At 40.9% G+C, this 20,074-nt stretch overlaps 2 protein-coding genes across 7 annotated transcripts in view; one reads left to right on the top strand and one right to left on the bottom strand.

Annotated features, from left to right (window-relative positions):
- The window catches only part of WASF1 (WASP family member 1), an 87,488-nt gene extending 79,284 nt beyond the window's left edge, over positions 1 to 8,204 (bottom strand). For 2 of the 6 annotated variants that reach the window (XM_053939489.1, XM_053939488.1), the window contains exon 1: positions 7,825 to 8,203. The gene's annotated coding sequence lies outside the window, so the exon portion shown is untranslated. Of the gene's footprint in view, positions 1 to 7,419; positions 7,796 to 7,824 lie in introns of those variants that run through there. The other 4 variants (XM_053939491.1, XM_053939490.1, XM_053939492.1 and 1 more) reach the window with 3 other exon arrangements.
- Positions 8,205 to 8,336: 132 nt separating this feature from the next.
- The window catches only part of CDC40 (cell division cycle 40), a 37,265-nt gene continuing 25,527 nt past the window's right edge, over positions 8,337 to 20,074 (top strand). Inside the window, exons 1-3 of the mRNA XM_053938733.1 lie at positions 8,337 to 8,992; positions 17,229 to 17,315; positions 18,564 to 18,693. Of these exons, the coding sequence (XP_053794708.1) occupies positions 8,798 to 8,992; positions 17,229 to 17,315; positions 18,564 to 18,693 (412 nt within the window). The 5' untranslated portion in view covers positions 8,337 to 8,797. The remainder of the gene's footprint in view (positions 8,993 to 17,228; positions 17,316 to 18,563; positions 18,694 to 20,074) is intronic.

The raw sequence follows: 20,074 nt of genomic DNA, 5'->3' as shown, positions 1-20,074 counted from the left end.
ATCAGCTAGACACAGGTAATTCCTAATATCTGATTTCCGTTACTGGAAACATCATAGCTGGTAGACAATATATTCTTTTTGGACTGAATTGTACAGAATTTCTCCCTGTAGCATGGAACTTGCTGAAGGCAGATTTGCTTGAAGTTGATTTCTATGGGAAACAAAAACTGTTAACTTCTTTTTAACTCAGGGATATTTTTTATATTTTTAGTGGACTACTCATGCTAGCCAGAGCCACAGAATGCATCCCTTTGTCTCGCCTGGGGACGAAGACAGCACCGCTTCCAGTGAGTGCCACACTGGAAGCTTCCGTGGCACAACAGTCTTGACTCTTCAAGACTTTAGGACAACAACAGAGTGAACTGAGGTTACTCCACAGTCTTGACTCTTCAAGACTGTGGAGTAACCTCAGTTCACTCTGCACACGAGTGATACGTGCACGTATCCTGCCATGTAATGCCCTTCCTCAGCCACAGTGTAGGGCCCTGCCACACCACATATGCTGTATAGGCTTTGATCTGTTTTCACAAGGGAAAATTCACATCAAACTGCAATGCCAGAAACTTTCATTACCATCTCTACAGCAGTCTAAGGCACCTATCACTTCTCCTGAATTAACTGTAAGATAATTTTTCTTTCTGCTGTGAAGATCATCTAATCATAGGACATTCGAGGTTGCCCAAAACAGGATCTGCCAGAGCAGTTTGCTCAGAATGTTAAGATGTAACAATACCACTGTCCTGAATTACCAGCAGAGACCAACATTTGCCATACTGGGTAGCTGGGTGGCACAGAAGTGGAAGTTCCTTTCTCACAAATTAGACAATTTTTGTAAAGCCCTTGTTCCTGAAGAGAGGCTTCCAAAGGAAGAGATCTATGACAAACTCAACCTGTATTTTCACTTGTGCTCTCAAGCTTGTTAAGTTTCACAACTGCACATGGAAATGCATTTGGGAAAGTTTGTCAATCACAGCCTTCTCCTTTAATATGAACAAAAGGCAGAACCAGTTGAGAGTTAAAAGACCTTTCTAAGCATTTCTGCACAGACATTCAGCGGCTAGTGGCTGAACAAGATTTAACAAGTTAAGCATATCCTTTTTTTACTGAAAAGCTGACTCGGCATGCCACTTTTACAAGTGCTAGTTGAACTACTTAAGTTCCCACATATTAATCAAGTTATAAATGATTTGTGATTTTTCCCAAAATTTTTTTTAATTACTTGAAGGCCTGTTCCAAAATTACTATGGAGGGCGTGGTTTTGTTTTATGATAATGAGAACATTTTGTAGAAAACCACTTATCTGGTAAAGCTCACCTGTCAGACAATCTATGGGAACATGAATGTGCCTGGAAGGTAAAAGATTCTCAAACAACAAACAGTGTCATGTTGGAGAAATATACCTAACAACTCTAATTTTGGCCACTCTATAGCCATTACATCAGAACTGGCAACTGGGAGCTGCTGGACAAGCCACTTCAATACAGTATTTTGCAAAAAAATATGACCAGTAAAGTATCTTAGTGTCTGTCAATCAGTTTTCCAGAACCTACACATCTACCACGCAGTGTAGATGCCAGACAAAGGAGCTACTCTGAAAGAAGACTCCACACCCAAAAAGGGCGTTCATGAACTTGCTGGACTGGTCTAAGACAGCTACACTTCATATATGAATTTTCATTCATGATTTTTCAAACTTCCCATCCCCATGCTACAAGCCATTTCTATATTCAATCTATTGATGTAGGAGTTTTACTCATCCCTCTGTTTTGGACTGCTTCATTTTGTGTAAAATAGTTCATTACATCAAACAGCCAGAAGATTACTCCAAAACCCAGAAATCACAACATTTATTTCAGCTATAGAAACCTCAGGATACCTCACTGCAATGAATATTAATTTATTTGAGCAGTCACATCTGATGAGAAAGAACAAAGTTCAAATGATTGGTTTGAAGCAAGTAAAGCAAGGAGTTTAACCTGGTTCTGTGTGTTCAAGAGAAACAGTCTAACAGTGAATGACAGACAGGTATACAGATACATATATCAAGAGAAATACAGGTACATTTAGCAGACACAGGGAAAAAGTCTCAATTCCCTTCTCCTCGCAAAAAATGTATGCTAAAAAAATTGCTTTTTACTGATTGAAGGGTTTTTTGTTTTTACACCTGCTGTTGGAGAGCTAAATTCACATGTATTTTATAGCCCACTCCTCAGTTTCTTTCATTTCCATGGGTAAATAATTCCAATCTTTTCATTCCCTTGAAAAACTCTGCCATATCCATCATATCAAACTCTTTACAATGTGATTTATCTCTTTTAAACTAATTGACAGTTAATAATGCACTTTGAATAGCAGATAAGAATTAATGAGTTTGTATACAATGGAAATTCCTTCTCTGTTTTTTTGCCCACTTCTGATTAGAGCTATAGTTTGGATAACAGTACTTATCAAACTGTAATAATGCTCAATTTTTTTTGTTCTATTAATACAGTTAATTTAGAAACTCTTCAGACATATAAATGTAAATTTATTTTCTGCTTCCAAAACACACTGGTTTGCCTATACAAACAGGCAGTTTTACCTGTCATCCTGCTGTCCTTTCACAAAGCTTGCTTAGACTTCTCAAGTGACTTTTCCAATATTTGTGAATTTTATTAAATTGTTTTAAATCCTTAGTAAATAATTCTACTTGATGACTCAAATACTGCAGATACTAATGAAAAAATATTGGACAGGTCCTGTTCAATATTTAAGAGAAAAAATTAAGTCTGCTGTAAGTTAATATTTCTGTTAATTCCTCTCAGAGATTTTTGTGATCCATGAAAATATTTTACCTCTCATATCATGGCTTTTTCATTTAATAGCCTGGTGTGAGGAACCTTCAATTACACCTTTTAAAAGTGTATACAAAGTAGAACTATATTCATATTTAACCCACTCTGCTACTACTGCAATCAAAACCCCACATAGATTAGATTACATTTATCATTGCAGAAGCAGTACCAACTACTTGTGATTTCAGTTAGTACTACTGAGTCTACCATCAGTCTTTGTTGTCATCACATACTTCTATCTACAGGCAGTTGTGACTGCAAAGGAAGAGAATTACATGTGCATATTATTTCATTAAGAGCACCCAATGACTTCCAGACCTGTTCCCTACACAAACTTTCCTTCAGTAACTTAAAATCTATTGACCAATTTTCTACTAAATTTGTTTTTCAAATTTGTGAAAACAAGAGACAAATAGGGAACAGACACTCTATTAATACTTGCAGAAAATTAATATACCTTACCACAGAGCAGAAAAAAAGGGGAAAAGACAGTAAAATGCCTTAGCTATAAAAAATGCTTCAACACAATTTAATGCCTTTTATTAAATGCCAAAAAACCTACACCTGGCTTTAGAATAGATTCCCATTTCCTAATAAGTTTTAAATGTCATGCTGCTAGGGCATTTAAAATATTTTACTTCTGCATGGAATCAGCTGTCAGAAGACTAAATTCATGTCACAACCTTAGTATCTAACGGAAAAGTCAATCAATAAAAAGGTATAAGCTCATTGAAAATTATCCATTATTTCTGCTCTTTGTTAAGAGCTTTGCTAAAATGTAGCTACATTTATTTGTTATTCTGTAGTTCTTTGAATGTATAAGGTAATTTCTTACACCAACAGACTAGTATAAGCAAGCTGTCAACCTAGCCTCTCCCAAAAATACAGACACCTATTTTCGGAAATGTATACACTTTTGATGACATTTTCTGTCCTTCAACTGATTTTAAAAAAACATTTTTCAGAGAATTAAGAAAACCAATATAAATTTGTAATTACGCTAATTAAGTTTATATTCCCAGAAGTCTATAATTAGTTTTGCTGCCTCTCTGACACACTACTCATTCAGCTTGTGCTGTAAGATGCAGTTCACAGTACTGCATATGTAGCTGGGTAGTTCGAAGAAGGTGCACAGCTTCCATCCTCTAGGGAAAAGGTGGCTCTGCAACAAATATTATTTAGTTTGCAAAGTCATCTGAAATAGGTACAACAGTCTAAGTTGTTCCAGTCTTATCCCATATCATTCTTTCTTTGAAACCACACCTTGTAAACATGAAATATATAGCATGTAATCTGTGTCAGACAACCTCAAGATCCCTTCCAAAAAACTTAAAGAGACTGATTCACAGATGTACTGGAACAGAGAACTCTTTTTGCAATCTGGCGCCTTGGTATCTTTCAGAATCCGGGACATAGTCCAAAGTAACAAAAACTAGAAAAGGGGTATTATCACCCTTGCAGCAGTCAGAGGCTCCAAGGTAGTAGAAATAGCAGAGCGCGAGTTATAAAATGCGCTTCAGTATCCAAGCAGCTAAATTAGAGCACACTGAGATGCATCAGACACACAAGCAGGTGCTTATAAAAGGGCCCAATCCAAATGCAGTAGGAGTAACCTGATAAGACTTACATCATGATACCTTTTCTCAGCAGCCAAAAGCATATGAACAAAGGCAAAATAACTTCATTTTCTTTCAAATGCTGCATTTTCCACAGACAACAGAACATCGTATTTTGGTTCAATCCTCTATTTGATAAGCATCATAATTTTTTTTTCCCTTCCTTTCCTCCAAACTGCAGACTTACAGATCTTGGCGGATGAGAAGTAAGAGTATATGCAAGTGGGCTGATGGCAATTTAGGAGTACTAAAAAACATAGACTAAAAAACTAGAATAAGCAGGATTATATGCATCATTTTCCGTGCAGAAGAAAAAACAGCTGAAAGCACAAGGGTCTGATATAAAGCATGCCCATCATGGAAAGCAACAAAAAAAAGAACTATGAAAGAAAGTAAAGGGAAAAGAAAGTAGGATAGAATACATTAAAAGCAGAGGGAAACAGATCTTGTGATCAACTATAGGGAAGAAAAAGACTGATGTGAAGGAAAATTTGTGAAACACTGAGTTAAAATTTAATATATTGTACCCCAAATTGTGAAGCAAATCAGCTTCAAACAGGAAGTGTTGGGGGGAGGGGGTTTTGAAACTGGCTGGCTAAATCCAACCAAATTTGTCAGAGGTGTAGAATTCTCAAAGATACCTATAAAATTCAAAGTTCCTGAAATCAAGATGCTGTGATTGTCCTGACCAAGGGAAAGGATTCAGAATGCACTATCACCTTGTCAGACATTACGACGATCCACAAAGGGATGAGACTGTACTAAAAAAACTTCCATTAGAGCTTACAACCACTCTCAGGATTTAAAAAAACCCTGAACAAATCCACATAAAAAAAAAAAAAAAAAAAAAAGGATAAAAGGTAAAAGCCAGGCTTCTGCTGCTCAAGGAAGCACTCTCTTAAAATACTTCTTCCTCTTTCCTTTCACCAGGGGAAAAGACATCGTAATACTTGGTATAGTATTTACCACCAGGAGTAACAACAAACAAGGGTTAAAAGGCTCTCTTGATACGTAAAAGTGCTGTACAAAGGGAGAGAGTTTTTGCTTCTTTTGCTTTAATTTTCCATAGGAAGATAAGTGACTGCAAGGAAAAGCAGCAGTGAAGAAGCTGGATGGAAAGCAAAGCCAAGCAACCCAAACCACCTCCCACCCACTACTTCAGTCTGCCTCGGAACCAGCAGCATCCAACGCATAACATAACACATTTTGTGGAACTCAGTTAAAAGAGAACATACAGCATACAGTAATCAATGAGCAGAGCTTTTTAGAAAAGCTGTATCATCCTTTCAGTTTGTTTTATACCGATCAACCCCTTCTTGAAATTACAAATATGCCACTGACAGTCATGGTAAGCCAGTGTATTAGCTCAACACAAATGACCAGCAGCAACTCCTCAGCTTTTTTTGACAAAACCAGATTTTAGATCATGGTGTATATTAGCCATCTACACTTTCAAAGCATAGTCAGGTCAGTTTTTCATAGCCAGAAGCGACATTGGCTTGCTTGCTGAAAATTAATCTTTGCTACTATTTAAGCAACAAGAAACTTCAGACAGTATTGCCCTGAATGCCTTCACATGGATTTGCTTATCTACTACTGCTGGTACCAGAAAGGCAGCTAATTTAAACCTGTAAGTGATTTTCATAGGTTCTACAACAAAAGCACCCAGAATCCCACATGATTACATTTCACTGGCAAGCGAACTTGGATGCTTGGACACAACATAGTTGAACATACTTATGTCAGCTACCAAAGCTTTGTGACTCAAACACCTAAAATTCAAGGTTAACAAGGCAGAACTACTTTAATGATTTCCAACACAGTTCTCCAGATAAAAGATCACAAACTGGTTGCACAAATAGGCCTTGAAATTTTTCACTTTTCAGGAAGCACACCTTTAAACTTCAGACAATACCTACAATCTGCATGCCAAGAGAAAAAGGAATGCAGTCATATGGAATCAGTTAACAATTGCTGCCAATAAACCAACTGACTGCAGTGAAAGAGCCCCCCTTTTGATATTAATAAGCAGTGATTCATGTGAAGCTCATATAGCTTTCCTTACTTAGGGATTCATCATCCATAGATTTAAGATGAAAAAGTCAGCTTATTACCATATGAAATGCTAGTTCAATGCAGCATATTTCAGCTGTTGGAGATGCAAACAAAAGGTCTTGGTGTTTAAATGTGTGAGACTTTTACCTAAAATCTTTTTTGTATGCAAGCATACAAAAACATAGCATACCTGCGTCTAACAGAACAGATCGTAATGCAGCACCTTGCTCCACTCCACACTATGAACACTTTCTGTATGGCCTCTACATTTATTCTAGCCCTTTTTAAAAAACAAATAAAACCAAGTGATACCTTCTTAAGCTAAGAAAACAAACCGTGGCTGCTGAGAAGGGTGGAAAATTCAAAGTAGAGCATTTAATCAGATTAAATGCCACCGTGTCACAATTAGATGTCACTGTGTGCTCACTTTAATTCTGAAAGCACATGCAGCTCGAAGGGAAGTCATGGCACTGTACCGCTCCAGGTGCAAGCGCGTGCAATGCACACACCTGGCGCTACAGCCGGCCCTTGCCCGGCGCTCCGTCCTTCCCATTTCTCCTGTCCGCGGGCGCGCAGGAAGGCGTTCGGGAGCGGCTTGGGAGAAGTTGGAACCTACGTGCTTCTCCTCGCTCCCGGCCATCCCCCGCGATCTCCGAGCCCTCCTAACAATGGCAGCAGTGTTCCAGCGGGCAGCTCTGCCCTGGAACCGGACCGAATCCCGCTGCGCTCCGACCGGCGGTCCCGCCGCCCGTCCGCACCTCTGCCCTCGCCAGCCCCGGTCCCCGCGGCGGGGACGGGCGGGAGGGGACGGGAGGGGAGGGGAGGGGGCGCCTCTCCCCGCACCTGGCGGCGGTGACGTCACCCCGCCGCCCCCCGCCCGCCCGCGCGCTGACCCCGGCCCCGCTCCGCCGCACCTTCCGCGCCGGCCGATCCCGCCGCCGCGCCGGCCGCGGGCACACGGGGCGGCCGGGAGCGGGAGAAGGAGAGGGAAGCGCCGGGCTCCGGCACAAGTGCGGCCCCCTGCTCTCCTCCGCCTCGCAACACGCCCCCCTCGTGCCCCTGCCCGCGGGGGCGGCGGGGGAGACGGAGGAAAGCGGCTCCGCGGCGTGCTTCCCCGCTTCCCTCCATCACACCCTCCCGCCGCCGCCCCCCGCGCGGGCGCGGACAAAGGGGAGGGGACCAACACCTGGCGAGCGCCGGTCCCTTTGTGGGGTAGGCGCGTCCCGCAGCCCCGCCGGCGATGGGGAGCGGGGGTCGGTCCCTCCCGCCCGCCCCAGAGACCGAGAGGGAAGGAAAGCAGGGGGGCGAGGGGCACTTACTCGCCTGCCCTCGCTGCGCACCTTCACGCCGCTCAGCCTCAGCCCCTCCCTCCGCGGCCGCCGGGGCGCTGGAAGTTCAGGCGGCGCCGGCCATTCCCAGCCGGCGGCTCCGTGTTTCGGGGGGCGGCGGCGGGCGCGGAGCGTCCCCGGCGGCTTCACAATAGACACCGGGCAGCGCGCGCGTGTCTCTGTGTGTGTGCGCGTGTGTGCGCGCGCGGGGGGCGGGGCCTCTCCCGGCGCGCCGAGCCGGGCGGGAGGGAGCGGGGGGGGAAGCGCTGTTTACCCGGCGGCCGAACCCGGCCGCCCCCCCCCAGCGCCCGATGCTCGGGCTGGTCCATGCGCCGCCGCCCCCCACCCCGCGGGCGGGCAGGTGGTACAGTCCGGCCCGCCGGGCTCCCTCTCCCCGGCGCGGGCGGGGCGGGGTCCCGCCGCTGTGACGTAACAGAAGCCGGCTGCGCCGGTGACCAATCAGCGCGAGGGGGCGGAGCTCTCCGGTGCACGGCGCGGGGCCGGGGCGGTGGGAGCCCGCGGGTGACAACCAGGGGTCTTCCGGGGCCAAGCTCTCCACTCCGCTGCCTTCTGTTGGAAAGACAGCGAAGACGCTTTGTGTGGGGGAAGAAGTGGGCGGCTGGAGTTCTCCCCGGGCTGTTGAATATTTTCCCCTGCCGCCGCGCAAAGTGAAGGCGAACGCCGGGGGGGAAACTTCCGAGCGCGGCGCCGCGTTGCATGCTGGAGCTTGTAGTTCTGCTATGGAGTCCTGAAAGGTTAAGCACCATCAACAGCCAAGTGGGATGTTCTCCCATCAAGTGCCTGTATATCCCGTAACAAAATTTATCCTTTAGAGTTTGTTTTCTGTTTTAATAAGTCACATTTTTAAGACGCAGCTCCACCCCGCTCCTTCTGCGGGGGAAGGGACGCCTCGAGCCTTGCGGAGCTGCCAGGACCTGCCCGTCCCATCATCCCCCGCGCCAAGATGTCGGCGGCGATCGCCGCGCTCGCCTCGTACGGCGGCTCCGACTCGGAGCCCGACTCGGAGCCCGAGACCGAGGGCGGCTCCCAGCGCTCCGCCGCCGTGCTCGCCAGCCGCGATGCCGTGCTGCACCTCCGGGCGCCGCCCGCCGCGCCCCCGGCCCTGCCCGTCGATGCAGCCCCGGAAGTAGCCGTGAAGGTAGGGCGCCCTCCGGGGCCCGGGCCGCCCGCTTGCCCGGCGTTGTGTCCGCGCTGCCGGCCTGGGGACAGTGCTGGGGGCAGCCCCAGGCTGGGAGAGCGGGGCGGAAAGGGCGCGGTGCTGGTAGGGGTGCGTTGCCGCCGCCCGGCCCTGCCCTGCCTTGCCTGGAGGTGTGGGGGTCGGAGCTGTGGAGGGGAGGGCGTGTGTCGGGGAGCTCCCGTGGATCCAGCCGCGGGGGTCAAGTTTATTAAAGCGTGTTGGCTCCATCTCAGAGCGTGCCTCGATTCCAGTTCTTTAGATACTTGTTTGCTGTTCCCTGTGTAAGGTGTTTTCCTGTGTCGTTTTCCCGAGTGATGGCGTGAAGTCGATACTTGATAGAGTGGCTGCAAATGAATCCTCTTCCAAAGGGCAGCCTGAAAGCTGGTTGGTGTTTCTGTTTCGTTATTGCTGGGGGAACCTTTATTTTCCAAGTTCAGTATCACATTGGCTCACTTTTGTGATACCAGAAAGGGAGTGGGGAAGGTGCTGGTTTCGCTTTGGGATTTTTTTGTACAGGCAACAAATTTCTAATCAAAAGCAGGCATCTTGCCGTGATAACTGTCATCGTTACATTCCTGCTGCCACGTGTTCAGAAAAGTTTTTTGCCTAGTGACCAAGAGGTGGATGGACTCTTTCACTTTGTTGTCATTAGTTAATTCATAACACAATTTATCATATTTTTCTGTAGATGTTGTGCTGTGTATGGTGACTACATTTGTCTATCTCTTAGAGCTTGGAAATCTGGCTTCTCAAGTCGCAGCAATCAGCAGGCTGTCTTGTGCACATTTGAAAAGAAATGCTAATTAACATCTATAATATTTCCTGATTGTTAGTGATAAGTGGCAAGTAGCACTGGATGTGCTTTCCACCACCCTTAAGCCTCTAGCAACAGGTTTTCCCTTTGCCTTGCCAGCACAAAGGTTTATGTAGTTGCTCAGGGACTGGCAACTACTGGCAACCACAGCTTGCATTTTTGGCAGTTGAGAGTGTGAACCTGAAATGGTTGGTGTTCTCCATTCTAACTGTTTTAGCTGTTTCTGGTTCAGAATTTTGGTTTGTTAACTGCCCAAAGACTTATGTATGTTTTAAACAGGAACAGGTCCTCACTCTCTTTAATAGCAGGTGTCATTGTTAGCACATTCAGCTAACATTTTGGACAGCATTTGGGCTACTGAAGTGTGCATATCAAATAAAGCCCTAAAATGTTACTCCTACATGTATTTAATTTTACAGTTGAAATCTGCTGAGTCTTTGTTTCAAAGTACATCATAGTTACATAAAGTCACATTTCTATGAAAATAATTATTCTGCAATTGAAAGCTGTACTAATGGTTGGTAACTGTGTTTTAAAAGTTTGAGGGGGTGGCTTTTGTTACACCCTCTTCTTACAGTCTGCTTCTTGAAATAGTTCTGTTGCTGATCTTGATGTTAAATTGCTCGTAATACATAACGGCTATAATTATTGGGGACTCCAATCCAGTAATACTTCTACTCTCATTCTAAACTGGAAAGCCCACTGGATGAAAGTTGCATGTTTCTGTTACTGTTTTTAGCACCAATAAAATCACTTGAGGAAAGACAACAGAGGATGGAAGTTTGTGCTTCTGGTCCCTTCATGCAGAAAAAGATAGGTTGTAACTGCAGGACATTCAGAGAGGGACAGCTGGGCTGAAGAAGGGTTCTGCTTCTGTAGGAGGAGGTAATGAGAAGGCCAAACCAGACAGTTGAGGTGTAAAATATGACAGACACCTACAAAATCATTAAATGGCACAGAAAGGGAGTTAAATACTCACTGTGTCTTCCATTACAGCAGCCATAAGCTGTCTAGTAGGAGTTAGGTTCAAAGCAAATAAAAGGATACAGCTCTCCATGCAATGTGTAATAGGCCTTATTGTCATACCAAGAAGTACAGTGTGTTGAAGAATTTTGTTAAAAGGAGAGTCTGGACAAGTACTTGGAAGAGATCCATTGAAGAATGAGGTGTCAATAAGTATGCAGATTTCCTCAAGTCTCACCAAGACCTGTTGGGAGAGTGCAGAATTATCATCATATACCCTTGGCTCTGCTCTTACTCTCCCCTAGATGCCAAGTTTCCATAAGGGAGATGTTTTCTTTTGTGGGAACAGTGGACAGGTTAATCAGGATATTTTCTTTCTCCAAATACATCATCAAGGAGTAGGTAAGCATGACAGTGTTGTAAATAGAGGCTGTTCAAGAAGGGGAAGGGAGCACAGTTGCCAACAACCAGGCAATTGTCAAACCCAATTACAATTAGTTTCCCTACAGTTTCAACTTCTATGAAAAAATAACCCTAACGCTGCTGACAGTTCTATCTTCACTTTTGAATTATAAGTGTAGAAGGAAATTCAGGAAATTGCACCTTCTGTGAAGAAATCACTTCACAGGAACCATTGTGGCTATAAGCTTTACTTTTGAGAGAACAATTATTTTTTTATCTCTGTCCAGGGTAAGGCTCAGATTGGAGCAGATTTTATGATACTTCCCTGCAGCATGCCCTTCAGTAGTCTTGAGGAGAGGACATTTAACTGGGTTAAAATAACTAGGCTGGCTCAGCTCAGTACAGGAGCTGGAGGATCTGTGTTGCCTTTTATGTGAGAAGGGATCGGAAGTGTCAGTTCCCTTTGAATCTAGTTTACCTTTGGCACTATGCAGGTTTCCAGAGAAGTTTTGCATAAGGGGAGGAAATAGACTTCAGTCACTCTTCTTAATGTTTTTTGAAACCTAATCCTGCCAGCTATGGAGAGAAGAAAGATAGAAAGTGGCATGTGACAATTCTGTAGTGGTGGTTGAACCTTAGTAGACTTGGGAAGTGTAACTTGTTAGGAATGTTTGTTTTCTTTGACATGGTGGTTTTTCAAACTCTCTTTGACACAAAATATCTTGTAGGGAGTAGATGTTTAGAACTTGTCATCCTGCATGATCCTGGGAATCTAGCCTAGTTCAACAAAACCATTTAGCATATGCTTTTCTTTCTGGTTTATTTTTATTTTGTTGAAGTTAGTGAGGCAGTCATTTACTATTAGGAGTGCATGAATGGGTAGAAAGAATAAAAGCTGATAACAGCTGTGTATTAATGTTGGAGCTTCACTGCAAGTGCTATTTATCTCTTGGTAATAAATTTGTAAATCTTTAGAATGAGATAATGTGCATTTGACAGCCCAAGTGGTTTAGGCAAAAATAGATAAGTGACAAACTGCTTAAGTCTCAGTGGCTCATGGGATGGGGTTTTAATGTACCACATTTTAATGTGATCGATAATTAAAACTAATTAAATGTTATGCAAAGCAGCCTGCCCTTTTTTAGCTATTTGACTGACTAGTAATGACTTTACCTGGGGAAATCGAATGTTGTAGGTTTATTATCTGAATTGTCCAGAAAAAAAAAGAAAACCCCCCAACATATAGACATCAAAACTCTCTGCTTGCATGAGATGAAGCTGGAAAATATAAGCCACATTATAGTCTTTCAAGGGAACAGAGTTAGCATCCAGTGTTGCAGTACACAGTGCACCTTGATCTTTTTATTTACTTCACTTTTTACTTCACTTTGTTGCCTGTTACAGGGATTTTGCTGCTGTTTAATTTAAGAAATATTTTTTGTGTGCACCTAAAGAAACTTCTAGCAAGCTTTTTGACATAATTTTGTTATTACTGAACTATTTTTATTCTATAAATTAAGTGATTTTCATAGAAAGTAACACTATTGTTTTATGGCATTTGGGTAAGAGTTTTTTTGAAAAAAAAGAGGACTGTGGCATGTTTAAGGAACCTGTTAAGGAGGAAAGTTAATTTGATCTACTGTATTTGTAGTCTAAAATCTCCTATTTCCTGTCCTCTTTCTTATGCTTTAAAGTGGCCAAGCTTTTTGACTGAAGGACTGTAGGACTGAAGGAGCATGCCTTGAAAGGAACCAGACATTTGGTGATCTCTGGGAAGTTATAATGAAGCACCCCCTTGTCTACACTTAGCATCAAAAGCTTCTGTCTCAAGATAGATTCCTTAGGCAATGCTAATACTCAAGAGTACAGCACTGTGTGGCATTCCTCTGTAATGGTGTGATTGTGTTTTGTTAAACAAAAGGTGCAGAAGGACAGCGTTTAACTATCAAAATATTCTTTTTACCTCATCAAATTATCTCTGAACTGTAAAGCAACCTGTTGCAAGTTAGTAGACATCACATCTATTTTAAAAAACCCCAAAACAGCATACCAACACAGTAAGTAGTTTGGTGAAATGACATCATCTGCTTCTTTTTGCCTTGTATCAGCAGTGATTCTTGCATCTCTGTGGACAGACATTAATTCAACCTGTCTACCAAACTTCAGTGGATCTATGGAGTGAACCTTTTCAGGTTTTGATTGTCCTTATTTATGCAAAGTTGTATAATCTGAATCTCTTCTGTGCTGAATTAGATTGCTCAATTTTTTTATTCAGGTCATATTTTCTTAGGCCTTCAATGATGTTTTCTTTTTTATTTTTCTTTTGAACTCTTTTCAGTAGCATGTGTCTTACCTGATGTGTGGTATCCAATGTAGCCACTGTATTTCAGTTGGGTGCTTGTTACAAGTGCTGAGAAAAGCAGAGAGGTGACACATAGAGCTAATTTTGCAGCTTCTTCCTATGATGTTTTTCAAGATAACCATATTCAGTAAAACATAACTTCCTAAATTCCTAACTTCCTTAATTCTTCGGTTCCAGGTTATGTGGGGTGTACAGCCCTTTAATGATATTACAGCATGCCATAAAGCCCATATTAATACAATTTCTGAGTTGCACTAAACACCAGCTGCTTCTCTGCCAGTCATGCAGCTGAACTTTTCACTTTCTCCAAAGGAACACTGTATCTGTTTGAGAGCTTTTTGACCCCCCTTTTTATGGTTCCTGTGCCTTTGAGAATGGAAGTAATCTAGGATAATACTTAGCCCTTCACTGAAATCACACATGCCCTCCTCTTTCAGCTTAACTACTGATCATTTCCCATCCCACAGAGCCACTTGTGTCACACTTGGCACACACGGTGGATTGCTCACTGTAGACTTTTAGATAAATCATTCCTGTGACCAAAGGAAACACTACAGCACAGCAGAGAGGTGATCTCTTAGATTACCTTATCTCAGTCACAGCTCTGCCAGACTGCTGTTTCTGTGATCCCTTCCCTGTCAGCTGGAGCTATGGCAAATGCATCTGGAATGCATGCAGTTAAGGCTGTTGCCAGCATAAAGGGACAGTGTTGTGAGACCTGTATTACCTTTTCTTGCTTTCTGGGTTCTAGAAAGATGAGTTCTGCTGAAATGGTCTTCTGGCAATGCATGCAGTTGTACTTAGAGATCTTCACCATGTGCAGAGGTTGTCGATGAGTTCTCTCATCTGGAAAAAAAAAATAAAGCCACAACCAAAATACACCAATGCAGATAGCTTGTCATTTGGTGAAATGAATGATGGGCTAGGTTAATATTTTTAATGTTTCTGCTACCTACTAGACTCTCATCATGCTGTACAAAATGGCAGTTACCAGATGTTGACCAAAGGATAATTTGTCTGCTGCAATTTGAACTCTTGCCATGGACTAACATTTAGCAATATGTTGTTTCAATACTTTATATTCTTATCAAGATTTCAATTTTTAAAAATACTGAGAAAGTAGAGTGGGTAGTTGGACCACATTCAAATTATTACACGGTTTAAAGCAAAATGACGTAATGGAAAGATAACAATTATGTGCTTCAGCAGCATGTTATGAGATTGTCATTTGATGCCCTAATATATGAAAACGTGAACAGGACTGGAGGTCTTGAGAAGTGTAGCTCTTATAAATATAACATGTGCTTCAATTTCAAGGCTCAGTGGTTTTCACACAGAAAAAATGTGCCTGTGGTGGTCTAGGAGTGAACATATTGTGTGGCTTTCAAGTGACTCAGCACTGTTCCACCAGCAGTGAAGTAGAACCAGAATTACTGTAATCCTCCAGCAGAGGATCAGCTTCTATGGCACAATCTGTTTCTTTTCTCAATTACCAAGCAACATATAATAGAACTTCACAGGAAGAAAAGTGGAGGAAAAATAGCAAAACTGAAAAATTCTTGGCATTTTTGCAAATCTGGGGGTTTTTTGCTTTTTCAGATTAAAGAGCAGGAAAAAAACTGTCCTAATTTCAAGTACGCTGATCAGTGTTTAAATGTCACTAACCACTGGTCAGATAAATTTTGCCTTATTATCAATTATATTAATTTTTATTTTCTCAAATGTTGCTTTTTGTGGACAAGATGTGAGGTGTAGCTGGAAGAGTAAGCTGTATGATATAACTTGAAAAAGCTGTCTGTGGAAAGTGTCCTCATGACATGGAGCAGTGAAAGGAAGTGTAAGTTTGTAGGTAACATGGGTTAGGATGTGGTTTTGGTATGCTCCTATTCTAACTGGGGACATGTGTGTTTTTTGCTGAATGATAGGATTAGGCCTGCTGTGCTGTTTGCAGGCAAGTTCATGGTGTATGAAAGTCGGGGCTGTGAATGTATCAGTAGTTGTTGACATCTAAGCCCAGTGAATTGGAAGGGTGGTGTGATGAGAAAAATGAGGTCAGACCTAGAACTGGTAGTGCTGAAAGTTTAGGCAAGATCATTGCAATGCCTGGATCTGCCTGTCAAAATAAATGATAACGTGGTGAGAGTAAAGCTTTCTGGTTGGACTTAATAGTTCTACTAAGACAGTGGCCTTAGTAGAAAAACAATTAGTGGGATTGCTGATGTCATGTTTTTGTTTTATTTTGAATTTTTTTGACATCCTTTTATTTTCCTTTGTTGAGCAGTTTTAATCAAATATACCCAGGTAACAAGCCAAAGATCTTTAGGTACTGTTTCTCTTTTCTGTGTTCTAGAAAATCAGGTTTTAAAATCTTTTAAATTTTGTATGCATGAGCAAATTTGTAATTGACCTGCTGTTGAACTGGGGAGAGAAAAAGCTTCTTCTAGTATTGTTAGCTATTCTCTTATGTCAGAGAATAGCTAACAATATTAAACATGTTAAGAATGTGCCATTTTGTTCTTTCAAGATACTGTAATATAAAGCAAGATTGAGTTTATTTGAGATAATTTTCTGTTAATGAAGCAACTGCTAAAATCTGGTTGTCTGTTGTGCCACTTTCTTTTGTAAGTCACAAATGCTTTGGGATCCTGTTGTAGGTAAGCACTGACTAAGCAATGATGCTAAGATAGCTTTTTCAGTATGATTACTAGGCATTTTGTCAGTATACTAGCACATTCTGTGTCCTTTTCAATTGCTGTTTTTCTAGAATAAAGATACAGGAAGCAATGGCAGTAATAATTCTGCAAAATAACATTCTCCTTCATTAACTGAGGTCTTGAGGGAAGAGGTTCTGATGTGAAAGAGCCTTCGTAAAGCTCTGAAACCAGGTCTTTTTGGGCATTGCTACCTTGTCAGCCATTTTCTTTCTTCTCTGTCTTCTATTTCAGCTGCATGTGCCCTTCTGAATTTTTCCCTGTGAGTTGCTTGAAGCTATTCTTTTGCTTAATCCCTCTTTCTTGTCCCTTCATCTATCAAGTTAAATTTTTGTCACATCAGACTTGCAAATGTGTTTAAGTACTAAAGCTGAATTACATTTACACCTTTCAGTATAAAAATGTACCTTTTGGAAATAAGGGATTATTGGATTCTATGAAAGTCATTGTTATAATTAATGTTAGTATGTAATGTTGATATGTAATTTTTTTCTTTGCAACTATCTTTCAGAATAGTTACTTGTGATTTCTGCCTTCTACCTTTTGTAGAGTTCTAGTTTTCATACCTTTATATTAAATTCATGACCATTTTAGTTAGTTTTTCTTTACAAGTCTGGTTTTCAAGCATCCTAACAAAAAGCTTTCCTTCAATCTTGCTGCTGTTTTTAAAATGTGTGCATGAAATCTTTAAATAAAAAGAAATAATTTTTCACATGCAAAAATCTTCAAGTGTTTTAGACAAGTTTCTCAGTGACCACCTGACACTGGTTTTGCAATCAATATTTTTGTAAAATAGAAACTTTGGCCAAGGTGCTCTTTCATAATGCTTGAAGTGTCGACTTGAACTACAGCCCTGAACTGTATTTGGACTGAAAGAAGGTAATGTCATATATTTAAATGTCTGTGTGTGAAAAATGGGTTATTAATATGTCTGTTTTATTTCAGGAAGATGTGGAAACAGGAGTCCACCTTGATCCTGCTATCAAGGAAGTTCAGTACAATCCCACTTATGAAACTATGTTTGCACCTGAGGTAAGAAACAATGTTGGTTTTTAGAGCAGAAACACCTTTGGCTTAAAGGAAAGAGGTTATATAAATTTTGTGTGACTTTCCTATAAGACAACTTCTTTGGATGCTTGCTGCATTTTGGAATATAGTTTGAGCAAACAAAAAATAGAGTCTACACAAGCGTGTTGGTATTTTTAGTGCTTGAATTTTAATATTCTGCATAAAGCTTTTCTAAGAAGATAAAATGTTTATCAGAATTGTGGCTACGAAAATTAAAAAATTAAGCTGGGAAAATAGCATTATAAAGATGTTGGGTTAAACATGAACTGCATTGAAGTGGTCCTTTACTATTTTCACATTTTTGCTATTTATTCATTGTGCTCATTAGAGCAGAATTAACATTTGTATGACTTGCAGATATAAGACTTTTAAGAGGACAATTTAACATTAAAATCAAAGTACTTCCAGTTTAATTATTCACATCAGTATTAAGAGTCTTGGCAACTTGAGCTACGCTAAATTTGTATAGTGAAAAACCTTTTAAGACTGAATTTAGACTGCCTGGTGCCATGTGAACTACTTTCCATTTTGTTATAACTGACAGGCTATCTGAAAGATAAAAATAGCTGTTCAAGCATTTAACTTTTTTCTGTATTTAACTTCTTTCTGCAGTTTGTCTTCTCTTAGACCAGGGGTTAGCCTTCTAGGTAGACAAATATGGCATCAGTCTCAAATTTCTACATTAGTTTTGCTTTGTGTTTAGAAAGCCTTTTGAGGAACCACATAAAATGGCCTTTTCATAAGCGTGCTTGCCATATATCAAAGCCATGATGTGTGTGAACAAAAGTACTGTTTTTAACTTGCTTCAGTGCTGCTGTGTGTAAATGTTTTAGTTAGGGAGACCCACTGTGGGACAGCCTTGGGTTTTATCTTCCGAATGCTTGTACTGGTCCCATACTGAATGATGGTATGTGTTGGTTCTGTCAAGTAGCCCATATCAACCTGAGCTCTGTGCAGAAAGCTCTGTGCTAGAAAGTTCAATCCTGAAATCAACTGTTCAGAACAGCTGTGTGATTACTGTGTGAAATAACAGATGAAGAAGCTTATTCAGTAGACATAAAGAAATTTAAAGTTGAAGTGATTTTGCATTATCATTTTTGAAAGACAGGTCTCTTTTTTTAATGTGGGTGGTTTTTTTTCTGAAAAAGTAAATGACACAAAAATAACAAATTACTAATTCTGCTCCACCTTGTTTTAAAATTTTTGATGAAGTTTGGACCAGAAAATCCATTTAGGACTCAGCAAATGGCTGCACCTAGAAACATGCTTTCTGGATATGCAGAACCAGCTCACATCAATGATTTCATGTTTGAACAACAAAGAAGAACATTTGCAACCTATGGTAAGTCCTTAACAGTGGAATTCACCTCCATCTTTTTCATACCCAGGTTGGACAAATCGTGATGGTCTTGATAGAACAATTAATAGGACTGTAACTTCTGTAAACTGCTTTTTATCAGAATTAATAAAATGAGGAAAAGCTTTTGAATAAGAATCCATATGAATAGAGATCATAGTATTTATTTGGGAAATTAATTTTGTAATTCTGTTTTGAACTGTAATCCAGTGTATTATTTCCTAGCAAGACCCTCTAATTAATCCTTCCATTAGTTGCATCAAGTGTACAAAACACAAATCAAAATTTCACACTTCTCACATGACTAACTGTAGGTCTGTTATGCAAATAGATTCTCTCATGTGATTCTGACTCCCTCTAAACCATAAGGAAGCCTTACTGAGCTGTCAGGTTCTTCAGTGGTTGCCTCTTGATACCAACAGAATGAACCAGATTTGCAGAGAATGGGAATGCATTACTAAAACAGTCTGGGCAAAGACAGACCAAAGAACTGTCTTGGTGTTCAGTGCAGTAACTGCTTTCTTATCTTGAATAACATTTTCCCTTGTAAATAGTGGCACTTGAAAGATAAAACATTTGAGTCTTGGGAAAGCTTGAGGTTCACAGACTTTTTATGAATTGTAAGAAAAATTGATTTTTCTTTTTTTTTAAGATAGGAAAAAATATGGAAAGGCTACGGATTCTAAACATTCTTTTGCAAACATTTGAAAGAACAAAGCTCCCATGTGTTTACATATAACGATGGTTAATTTTTTTCCTATGTGTCTTTGTAAGCTTTCATTTCTGATTTAAGTTTGATTGCAAGTGCTTGTTCAGATGAAGTATCCTTTATATACTTGAAATTCAGTTTATTAGGCAAGATCTGATACTTCTTGTGTTAACTTAAAATGTCACAACACTCAACTTTTTGCACAATAGATTTGCATCTGTCTTTATTCATATTTACATTCAAAATACTACTCCTTGCAAATTGTTTTGCCTCAAAAACCACCTTCCTAAACGAATATCCTTAATATCATTAGGGCTTTATGCATGCCTGAATTCACTTACTACATTCTGTGATGCATCAGATTGAGACTTCATTGCTAACATTTGTGGTAGCTAGGTATTACAGTGGAAGAAAATGCCTAACATCAGAGACTATCCCACACTCAATTTTTCTTTGTACTTGAGTTTTATTAGAAGCTTTCTTGGAAATGTTGAAAATTGAAATATATTAATGACAGAGTTTTTCTCTTACATAGTTTTAGCTAATAGGTACTTTTCACTGAGTTGTTAGGATGTGGAATATAACCAAAATGACAATATTGGGAAATGGATATCTAGTTTCATAGCATAATTTTAACTTACTTGACTGGAATTTTGA

This window comes from Vidua chalybeata, chromosome 3, assembly GCF_026979565.1.
Source record: "Vidua chalybeata isolate OUT-0048 chromosome 3, bVidCha1 merged haplotype, whole genome shotgun sequence".
Taxonomy (NCBI): domain Eukaryota; kingdom Metazoa; phylum Chordata; class Aves; order Passeriformes; family Viduidae; genus Vidua; species Vidua chalybeata.
This window is presented reverse-complemented; position numbering and strand designations above follow the sequence as displayed.